Source organism: Knufia obscura (assembly GCF_036327395.1).
Source record: "Knufia obscura strain CCFEE 5817 isolate CBS 148926 chromosome Unknown scaffold_9, whole genome shotgun sequence".
Taxonomy (NCBI): domain Eukaryota; kingdom Fungi; phylum Ascomycota; class Eurotiomycetes; order Chaetothyriales; family Trichomeriaceae; genus Knufia; species Knufia obscura.
In genome coordinates, this window is record NW_027042695.1 from 1245228 (window position 1) to 1255990 (window position 10763).

Here is a 10763-nt window from a genome sequence, read left to right on the forward strand (position 1 = left end):
ACCTCCATTGACTTGATTTCGGATCCTTCATTCTTGTAGCGTTTTGCAACATGTGTTATTATGGAAGTTTGTTTCTTGCTGGTTCTGCTTCTCGATCTCCTCACTTTCAGCCTTGCTGACATTCCTCCCTTTCACAACAACCGAGCATATCAGGAAGGCGAGCTAGGACCATATCCGAGACAAACCTTCTTCTCCGACCTTGAGATCTTAGCACCGGTCGCCAATGTCATCGTCGAAGAGCAATATGGATCCTCTTCAGCAAGCTACGTCACATGGGCAGCTCACGCCGAGAACATAACAACAGTACCTCAGTTGCTCGATGCCAAGACACTTTCCGTCGTCTATCAAGGGCCTCACTACAACGAGGACACCTTTGGCTTCACCGTTCAAACGTGCAACAGCACAGACTATCTAGTATGGTGGGCAGGTGACAACATCGACGGTCGAGCGGCTGGCAATATATACATTCTCAATTCAACCTACCACATGGTGTGGAATGTTTCTTCTGTCGATCTGGAATATATCGACGCTCACGACGTTTACCTTACCGATGACTGCCATGTTGTCTTCACCGCCTACCAGTCTCGACCTTTCGACCTACAGGAGTATGGAAGTGACGATTTTCCGTTGACGGAAAATTCGTGGCTGATGGACTCGTACTTTCAGGAAATCGATTTAGCGACTAATGAGCTTGTTTTCCAGTGGCGTGCGACCGATCACATCGACTTGCACGATTCGTACTGGTTGGCTGAGATTGAAAGTCAAGGAAACGAAAGCTGGCACGGCTGGGATTTCTTCCACATTAACAGCGTACAAAAGGATTTCAGTGGCAATTTTCTGATATCCGCGCGACACACTAGCGCTCTTTACTACATCGACGGCGTTACAGGGAACATCATCTGGACTCTTGGTGGACCACGCAACGAATTTATTGACCTCGATGGCGGGCGTGCGTTAGACTTCTCATGGCAACATGATGCTCGATGGATCGATGGTTCGCTAACCGCGATCTCTCTCTTCGATGACAGAAGTTGCGGCTATTTCCAACCAGAAGACCCAGTCTCACGCGGTATTATCATCAGCCTCGACTACGACAATATGACAGCATGGCTCGCTCGCGAGTACAGGGCTCCAGACTACATTACAGCTGTCCGCAAAGGTGGAATGCACTATCTCGACAACGGCAATGTTGTTCTTGGTTATGGAAGCGAGCCAGGCTTTACCGAGTTCGCACCCAATGGCACTATTCTCTGGGATGTGCGGCTCGGTCCGGTTATGAAAGACATTGATCGCGAAACTGCGGACAACTATCGTGCTTACAAGCTCGATTGGGTTGGAGAGCCTTATTGGAGTCCGAACATTGCTCCGGGGCCATCGTATAATGGCACTCCTTTGTCGCTTTTCAACGCGGACTACGAAGACCTCTATGCAGATCTCGCCAATGATACTGTCTACTTCAGCTGGAATGGTGCGACAAGGCTGGCGAAGTGGTTAGTATTGGCTGCGCATGAACCGACGAAGGTGATCAGCACGAAAAGTGTGCTGCGAGCGATGGACAAGACTGGTTTTGAGGATGGCGCTTTCATCGGTGATGCAGGACCTTACGTATGCGCTATTGCTCTTGACAAGCATGACAGAATTCTGGGGGTTACACCTTTGCTGAATGTGGAAACCGGCACGTCGACCGCTATCGAGGATACTGCAGGCTCTTTGCTTCACCAATATACGACCTTCAAGAAAGAGTGGAGGCGATCTCTCAAGAACGACAGAACAGTCATCAAAGCTATTGGCCTCGTGGCTGTCTCGCTCATCATAGCACTGGCCATCTTTGCCTGGTGTCGCTGTAACGAATTCGGGCGTCTGCTCTCACGTGTACTGAACCGCAGAGGTTACCAGGCTGTTTCGCCTGCGGACGAGGTTGAGAAGCAGATACGACCGAGACGTCGCGACTTCTCTGCTAGCTCTGCCGTTGACCCTGCTACTGCGTTGATGGCGCATGAGCTTACCTCGAACGAGCAAGACGTGGAGCAAGAAATAGGTGAACGGCGGACACATGTGGCCCGTGGATCATTATGACGAGAGAACAACTGATAGATGGCAGCTTGAGCGTTTAGCTATTGCATCTCGGGCGTTTCTGTGGTACAATTGTCTCCTCCACCCACTGAAATTTCGAGTCCAGCGTTGTGTCTGGAATTGGCGCCTTGGTCGGATCATGCACATTAGGATTCTCCAACTTTTCGAGCTTCTGCCGCACAAACTCATATGAAGAATTCTTTTTCCTCATCCTGGACTCTGCCTGACATAGTTGGGTCGTCATTGACTTGATTGTCTCTTCGAGGTTTCTGATTTTCTTGTCCTACAGAATCAGTCAGGCTTTCCTTACCCAGGGTATGCTAGCAGCGATTCGGTATCTTACCTTCGCGTCCAATTTCTTCTCGAGGAATCGACACAGGCTGATAAGACTGCCACACATGCCTAGCAATGCCGTTTGCTGTGTCTTTGTTTCCAGCTCACCATCACACTCATAGTCATCCCTGTGTTGCTGTAGCTCTTGTTCACAACGTTCCAGATCATCGATTGCTGGATAGACTGTTTCTGTGAACGGTGAATGAGGCATGTTGTCGAAGAATGACCCCAATTTGCCACTTACTGTTGCTCAGATTTGCGGGACACATCGCTATAATGCATTGCAAGAGCCTGCCGTAGGTAAGGTCATCAGTCCTTCCCTCCTTGCTTATGCAAGGGTTAAAATGGATAGGCTTCGAAACGTGCCGGGCTCCACTCTACCCGTACAGCGTTAACGTCGGTATCGCGTCGATATCACGTCAGCACGTGATCAATGCTAAGGTGCCGAGGTCCAACACCTCCGCTTGTGTGTCCAGCATTCAATCGTGCATATCCGAGCTCTATTACTCAAGGTCTTCATAGTCCGTTTCCATAGTGTTTGTTCCGCTTCACAACAGAACAGACATCTTCGGTCTTACCTCAAACCTCCAGAACCCAACAGCGACGATTCTCAGCTGTATTCCGAGCCCTACTATCCTCAAGCATACTGGAGCCCGACCATCAAACCAAGTGTTGACCAACGTCTTGAGCAAGCAACAGCATAGATCCTCTCGGAACGAACTATATCCAACCCTTCTTCATCATCAAGCATGGCTCTCACCCCAGACTCGACAGATCTCTCCGTCTCCTCCCTCTTCTCATTCAACGACTATGTCTGCCTCGTAACCGGAGGTGCCACAGGCCTCGGTAAGCATATCCTCCTCTCTTCCCAGCCTTCATACATTGTTCTCCTGCTAACCCTTCCTAGGCGAGATGGCCGCCCAAGCCTTCATCCAGAACGGCGCTCGCGTCATCATCGCATCCCGCAAGGAATCAGAGCTAAAGAAGACATCTGACCGTCTCAACAAGCTCGGTCCTGGCAAGTGCGAGTATGTCATCGCCGACCTAGGAAGCAAGAAGGGCTGTGACGGGCTCGTAGCAGAGGTGAAGAAGAAGACTGACCGGTTGGATGTGTTGATCAACAATTCGGGCGCGACTTGGTGAGTAGTTCATCTTCCTCACCCTCCCAAGCTCTGAGACGTGTTCCGCCGGGCTGGCTGGCTGGCTTGTATCGCGTACTAACATTTCATACAGGGGCGCCCCCTACGACGACTTCCCCGAATCCGGCTGGGACAAACTCATGGCCCTCAACGTAAAATCCATCTTCTACACCACCGTCGGCCTCGAACCTCTCCTCCTCAAGCGCGCATCAACAGACCACCCCAGCCGCGTCATCAACATTGCCTCCATGGCCGCAATCTCAACTTACGACGTTACAACGACTGACGCTGGTGGGCTGAGTGCCGTAGGAAACGGCACGTTCAGTTATGGCCCCTCAAAGGCCGCCTGCGTTCACCTGTCACGTATACAAGCTGCGAAGCTTGCGCCGAAACACATTAATGTCAATGTTGTCTGTCCTGGTGTTTTCCCAAGCCGAATGACGGCATTCGGAATGAGGGAGGCCATGGACACGCTTGTGCGGGGGCAACCGAGTGGACGGATTGGGACGCCGCAGGATTTTGCGGGGTTGATCCTTTTCCTGTCAGGGAGGGGCGGAGCCCATATGGTTGGGACGGTGCAAGAGATTGATGGTGGTAGCACGAGGACTGGGTTTAGACAGGCGGCGAAGCAGGAGAAGGCGAAGCTGTAGGTTTGTAGCAGAATGGATAGGAGTTTTGGCGTCCACTTCTTGATCAAAGAATGAATATCGGATCGAGCGGAGAGATCACTCAGCTGGGCATGACATGAGCTGCGACTCAATTTTGCTACAGGAAACACATATTCGTCTTTATGGAGCAACGTATCCGCCAGCCAAGGCGTGCCCGTGCACTATGCACTCCGTTAAGGCAGTATCGTGAGATGGTATAGTCGTGTTGATCATTTATTCGTCTGAGCTCAATACCAAGTATGTCCTTTTTCACCCAACCTTTCCCCGCCCGGGTTGAGACTGAGTAGTCGTTGCGGCGGAACCTGCTCCGGATTGAACCAGCTCTCGAACGTCCCGCTGATTGCCCGCCTACCTAACTCCTTGAACGAATCATATCTTTCCTCCTTCTCAAGGTGATCCAGATCCCCTTGTATTGCCGCCCACTCAGCACTCCACGGTGCACTTCCATCACCCAGATCCGACCACCTCGTCACAATCAGTGACTGCTTGAAGAACTTCGTAAGATCTTTCTCAGTCTTATCCTCTTGAAGACGCACTTCAATAAGATACTCAGTCGGGCACTCCGGGCATCGTCTCAGCGCCTTACATCTCTCGCACTGCGTCACAATCTGACTTCTTGGCTTCACGAGTTTAGATTGTGCCTCCATCGCGACCCTCTGCAGACCAGATCCCTCGAGAGGTGCAGGAATGTGACCTAGCGCACATTTACAAGCCGGCATCAGCTCGCCGTCTCGCCAGTGCGCACAGACGCTGAAGAAAGGCGTGAAGTCCTCGCGTGAGTATAGCAGGTGTCGCATCCCGCTCGGAGGAAGGTTCGGCTGTGCGAATGCTGTTGACACGACGCGCATGTACAGGTGATCATCGATCATTGCGTAGCGGGTTTGATGCGACCACGTTCCGATTTCTTCTTTGTCTTTGTAGCGCTTGCTGAGGGTATCAGGAGGGATGCCGAAGGACGGACCGAAGTGGTGGTGACGCGTGACGAGTTGGACGAAGGGATAGGGGAGGGAGCGGCCGAATGTGATTCGATGGCGGGAGACTTTTTCTGCGGGGTCGATGGAGTTTGCGTAGGGACAGTTGAAGAGGGGGTTGGCAATGTTGGTTGGTCGGAGGGTTTCTTTGCCGGGTTGGATTCGGATGTGGTAGCGGCCACATATGTAACATAGGAGGTGGTTTGGAAGAGCGTAATTCAGACGGGCGAGAAAATTGCATCTTGCACGAAATAGTGATGGGTCGTTCAGATACCGAAATATTTGAGGATCACTGAGGTCGCGAAAAGGCTTTGCTGAGAGAGATAGTGATGTTTCATCTTCGAGCTCTAACGACGAGATGGCTTGCCTCCAGATTCTTGCTGGAAGTATCGAGACAAAATCTAATGCTGGTCGTGCTGGCTCTTCCGTTTCCAGAATCGGTTGCTTGCCATGCTGTGGTCCATCAAAGTCGTGGGCAAGACTGTGAAGCATGTTTGTCGGATCCTTTTTCTCGCCAGTCACTCGATCTCGATCCCATTCATCGGTCTTCGTAACTTGTGGCGAGACAGTCGACTGTTTGCGAAGCTTGTTAGGGACACTGCTAGCTGAGCTCAATGAGCTCCTAGTCGTCACAGCAGAGACGTTGCTGCTATTGGGTGCTTTGCTGAGCCGCCTCTGCTTTGAGTCTTGTGAGTAGTCAACATCCACACTTGACCTCGGGCTGCCATTAAGCGACGACGCTGGACTGGCTTTCTTCGAGGATCTGAAAGGCATCACGAATCGAGAGAGCGAGCCTCTCTTCTTCGGCACTTCGTTCGGTAGGAAGACATCCTTCGGACGTTCGGAGGTCATCATCCTGTAGGCTATCGCCAATTTCAGTCAAGGAGTCAATGGTTTGACCACAATTGATCACAAGACGAGACTCGAGATGGATAGCAGTCAAAGTTCAGATGCAAGAATGAATTTATTCACGGCGCGCAAACTCGCCGTAGAAAGTCGCCGGACTTGTTTCAAGCTTTGAAGAGAGTGTACAGCAGACTATAACAAGATCTACAAAACAGAAAAGACAATGAAGGACGTCCGCGACACGTTCGCAGCACACTGGCATTAGGATGCTGCCGGATGAAGCATGATTTCATAAGGGTGTAGAGGATGTGTAAGTCTGCATTTGACCAATCGGAGTACAGGTACGGAAAGCCATGTGCTTACTCATCAAACATCAAACCCACGTTTGGTTCGGCAGATCTTAGCGAGCGGAAAAGTGAGGTATACGAGGCATTCTATGTATAAGGTATCCATAGTAATTTTCACAAAAGCGTTAACCCACCGCATGCCAAAGAATCGGATCGAGGATAGTCCTAGTTATCAAGGCTGACCAGGACCAGTACAAGCAAAAAACGGTCATCTCCGGGCTGTACACGATGTCCGGAGTACATACTTCAGCGCGGGGAACCCTCAACAAGCCTGCCTAAGTTACACCCACGGTGCGAAGTTTATGACGAGCCACTGGAGACACTGTTATGATAGTTAATTACATTGGATACCTTTTAGGCTCTCCAGGTACTGAGAGCCACTCCCGTTAGGAGGGCTAGGCGCTAAAACATATCACTCTGTATGCAGCCTCTAGGGCCCGGAGAAGACCGCTAGTTACCATACTATCGTACTCAACCTTGCTGACTTTCATAATAACTACCTAGTACTCGGTCAGTTTTTTCGGTATCCTGTGAGGTCGACGCTATTGTGAAAATGACACCCTGTAGGAAGCTACGCACTTATTCGGACAAACCACTCTCCGTACAGTTTTGCCTTGACCTTGTCACTAAAATTCTACGGAGAACAAAAGACCCGAGGGAGTATCTTTAACACTTTGGCAACATATCGTGGGCCGAACAATGCGCGGAACCGAGCTTACATTACGACTCGAACGTATCATCGACATTCCGAGGCTCAACAAGAACGATCTCGAGACCACGGTCGGCTGATGCGATTCCACCAAACCTAACGTCTCGCAGCTGACTTGGATGGCGGTAAGGAAAGGCTAGACTTGAACGAGCTGCACACTCGAGAATTGAGACATTCCTTAGGTTCCGCTGTCTACAGTGCCCGAGAAGATGGGGGAACCGAGTTGACAAGGGCTCGGCGGCACATCGCAGCGGGATTTGGTCCTTTGGAGTCTCCCTCTACACACATCCGAGCAACGTGAAAAGTAAGTTTGACGAAGGCGCACGAACTCGTCGAGAATTCATGATGAAATGTCTTCCTCTGGTGATGTACATACCATTATCTATCTGACATCCTCATATGCCTGCATAATTCGAGAACATCCTAATCATCCCACTCTTCGTTCAAATCGTCAATTAACCTGTTTTCATCGTCGCTCGATCTGCCTCTGCCACCACCTCCCCTACGATCCTCGTTCGAGACTCGTATGTACCCTCCTCTTTTCGAGTTGAACAGTCGGCCTGTAGATGGTAACCTGCTGAGGCACGATCCGAAGATGATTTGAAACATGTCCTGTCACATTGTTAGCACATATTCTGCATCGGCATAGCTCCTCTGCACTCACTGAAACAAAGCTGAACATTCCAGCCCACAGGCTGTAGTTTGGCAATTGCCTCCAACCTCGCTGATGCATGACATTCCGCTGATAGACCACACCGCCGAGCAAGTATACAAGAACACCGATTCCCAGTATCATAACAAACACTCCTGCAGGACCAAGTGTGCCCTTCTCATGACTTGGTGTTGCGCCAGCGCAGGCATACCGAGAGCGTACTTCGAAAACGTAAGAACAGTGATCTGGTGAAGCGAGGAACGAGATTCGAGGAGTCGTAGAAAGCGCGGGGGAAGTATCGCAGATGAAGGAAAGAAGGGTGGATTTTCTGCGGTTGTTCTTCGAAGGCTTGCCTTTCTTTGGTCTATCGTCTTCGTCTTCGTCGTCGTCATCATCATCATCGTTATCATCGTCCTCATCTTTACCCTTGCCTCTTCCACCATCTAGAAGCTTGCGCACATCCAGAGTCGATTCTGAGTAAGGGACCGGGTCACCGTACTCGTCAAGATCCGGGCAAGGCGAGCCATTGGTGTAATTGAGCAGCAGTTTCCTCCCTCTCACGGTCAAGTTGTGATTTGTTTGACCCATACTGTACGTAGTGTTGTCGACAGGATCTGTGTAAAAAGCTGCTATATGTTGGCAGCCCTTCTTGGGTATGCCATAGACATCGTCCAGCTCCTCCACCACAGATCCACAGATGTTGATGGTGAAGTTTGCGCCATAGTCGTAGCCTCGACTGTGGTAAGACTCATTCGTGGCAGCCTGTGTCTTTGTTCCAGATTCCTTTAGTGTCAGAGGCCGAACATCGTAGAAGTTGCCTGATAGTGAGGAGTGGATTGTGCATGGGTCGCCGCTGATTTCCTTGGGATCTGACGTGGCTGCAACCGAAGTGGAAAGAGAGGCGATCGCTGTGAGAATTGTAAAGGCGCTCCGTTGTCTCGTCGCCGAGAGGCGCATGTTAGCGGGTGGCCGTGCTCGAGATGGTTGAAGTTCAAATGCGAGGCTCGACGGGGGCTGTGGAGGTTGAGAGACTGGTGTAGTTGTTGACCACGATATGTCACCGAGAATGTTGTAGAGTTCCTGTTCAGACCTGTCGCAAAAGCCAGCAGTTTGGGTCGTGCTTCAGTGACGTACAATTGTCGTGACTGCCTTGATAGGAGGTGAAACTGCACATGCCTCAGTCCGAATCAACGTGCCTCGCTCTTGCCGCACCGAGTCGCAGCAAGCAGACTTTCAGGCATCTCAGGCACTCACAGATCGTGCATCCCGCCCCTGGCACCACTGGCTCCTGCACGATCTGAGCGCCAACAGCGGGTCGAGAACCAACCGGCGCCTGCGCAATTGGTTGCCCTTGCATTTGGAATGTTGACTATGAGCTCATCCGGCCATCGACTCTCCGGGCTCAAAAAAATGTTCTGATGCGACGCGTTTCGAGCTGCTGGTGCCGAACATATATCGATTTTTATCTGGTGTCAGTAGTTCCAACGTCTTCTTGTTGTCAAAGTCGTTGCTTTCACCCTCTCCTTGACCTTATACAGCTATGTCCACTCACAAGCGGAAACTGTCGAAACCAGCCGTACCGGAAGCACCTCATGGCTACGAGTTCGGTGGCCCTCTAGGAGCATTCGGAATCACCTTCGGTCTCCCTCTCTTCATCTACGCAACAGTCTTCCTCTGCAACGATGTCTCCGGCTGTCCAGCACCGGGTCTCCTCCACCCCAGCACCCTCACCTGGTCCAAGCTGAAGACCCAGATACCATGGCCAGCGAACGGCATCAGGGGCATCTACTCAACAGATGCAACCCTATGGGTCTCAGCCTACTACTTCTTCTCTCTGTTCCTCCAGCTCGTCCTCCCGGGTGAACATGTTGAAGGTCTGCAACTTAGCTGCGGCGGCAGACATACCTACAAGTTCAACGCGTTTAACAGCGCCCTTGTTACACTCACTGGCCTCGGCTTCGGCACACTGTTATATGGCAGCAAGTGGATAGTGTGGACATATATTTGGGACAACCTCCTCCAGATCGTCACAGCAAATATGCTTGTCGCAACCTCCACCGCCGTGTTCGTCTACCTCCGCAGTTTCACCGTTCCACATCCAGGCCAACCAAATCCCGAGCACAGAGAACTAGCAAAAGGTGGACACACGGGCAACATGCTCTACGACTTCTTCATCGGCCGCGAGCTCAATCCACGCTTGACATTCCCGAGATGGATCCCTATTGCAGGCGGACAGGTCCTTGACATCAAAGTCTTCAATGAGATGCGCCCAGGCTTGCTGGGCTGGATGATACTGGATCTTGCTTTCATAGCGAAACAGCATAGGACTCATGGCTTTGTCAGCGATAGTATTGTTCTCATCACAGCATTCCAATCTCTCTACGCAATCGACGCGCTATACATGGAATATGCAATAACATCCACCATGGACATAACAACCGACGGTTTTGGCTACATGCTCAGCTTCGGCGATCTGCTTTGGGTTCCCTTCTTTTATTCTTTACAGGCTCGTTACCTGGCCCTCTACCCGCTCACGCTTGGCTGGCTTGGTGTGGCCGGGGTGCTAGCAGTCCAAGCAGCGGGGTACTACCTCTTCCGCGGTGCGAACAACGAGAAGAACAGGTTCAGACAGGATCCGAATGATCCGAGAGTTAGCCATCTGGAGTACATGGAGACTGAGAGTGGTTCGAAACTGTTGACCAGCGGGTGGTGGGGAACAGCAAGGCATATTAACTACCTGGGTGACTGGATCATGTCGTTCAGCTACTGTCTCCCGACAGGTATTGCGGGATATGTTGTTCATCATTATATCAACCCAGTGACGGGCACAGTGCACACTGAGGTTGAGCAGGGCGAGGTTAGAGGATGGGGTATGATCTTCACCTACTTCTATATTGTCTACTTTGGTGTGTTGCTGGTGCATAGGGAGATGAGAGATGAGGAGAAGTGTAGGAGGAAGTATGGAAAGGATTGGGATCGGTATTGCGAGAAGGTGAGATGGAGAATCATCCCTGGAATATATTAG

The 10763-nt window shown here is 51.1% G+C and overlaps 6 protein-coding genes across 6 annotated transcripts; 3 read left to right on the plus strand and 3 right to left on the minus strand.

Moving 5' to 3' along the window:
* Positions 1–60: 60 nt before the first annotated feature.
* PMZ80_007794 (uncharacterized protein) lies at positions 61–2076 on the plus strand (the record flags this gene model as incomplete). The annotated part of the gene is made up of 1 exon (XM_064876200.1): positions 61–2076. The coding sequence occupies one exon, from the start codon at positions 61–63 to the stop codon at positions 2074–2076; it is 2016 nt and encodes a 671-aa protein (XP_064728464.1).
* A 34-nt stretch (positions 2077–2110) lies between these two features.
* PMZ80_007795 (uncharacterized protein) lies at positions 2111–2617 on the minus strand (the record flags this gene model as incomplete). Its single annotated transcript, XM_064876201.1, has 2 exons — positions 2111–2356; positions 2417–2617. 2 exons carry the CDS (start codon positions 2615–2617, stop codon positions 2111–2113), a joined length of 447 nt encoding a protein of 148 aa, XP_064728465.1.
* Positions 2618–3155: 538 nt separating this feature from the next.
* PMZ80_007796 (uncharacterized protein) lies at positions 3156–4195 on the plus strand (the record flags this gene model as incomplete). The annotated part of the gene is made up of 3 exons (XM_064876202.1): positions 3156–3252; positions 3314–3545; positions 3640–4195. 3 exons carry the CDS (start codon positions 3156–3158, stop codon positions 4193–4195), a joined length of 885 nt encoding a protein of 294 aa, XP_064728466.1.
* A 245-nt stretch (positions 4196–4440) lies between these two features.
* Positions 4441–6039, minus strand: PMZ80_007797 (uncharacterized protein; the record flags this gene model as incomplete). Its single annotated transcript, XM_064876203.1, has 1 exon — positions 4441–6039. One exon carries the CDS (start codon positions 6037–6039, stop codon positions 4441–4443), a length of 1599 nt encoding a protein of 532 aa, XP_064728467.1.
* A 1470-nt stretch (positions 6040–7509) lies between these two features.
* MRL1 (Cation-independent mannose-6-phosphate receptor CI-MPR) lies at positions 7510–8695 on the minus strand (the record flags this gene model as incomplete). Its single annotated transcript, XM_064876204.1, has 2 exons — positions 7510–7698; positions 7751–8695. The coding sequence occupies 2 exons, from the start codon at positions 8693–8695 to the stop codon at positions 7510–7512; spliced, it is 1134 nt and encodes a 377-aa protein (XP_064728468.1).
* Positions 8696–9278: 583 nt separating this feature from the next.
* ERG24 (erg24, C-14 sterol reductase) lies at positions 9279–10763 on the plus strand (the record flags this gene model as incomplete). The annotated part of the gene is made up of 1 exon (XM_064876205.1): positions 9279–10763. One exon carries the CDS (start codon positions 9279–9281, stop codon positions 10761–10763), a length of 1485 nt encoding a protein of 494 aa, XP_064728469.1.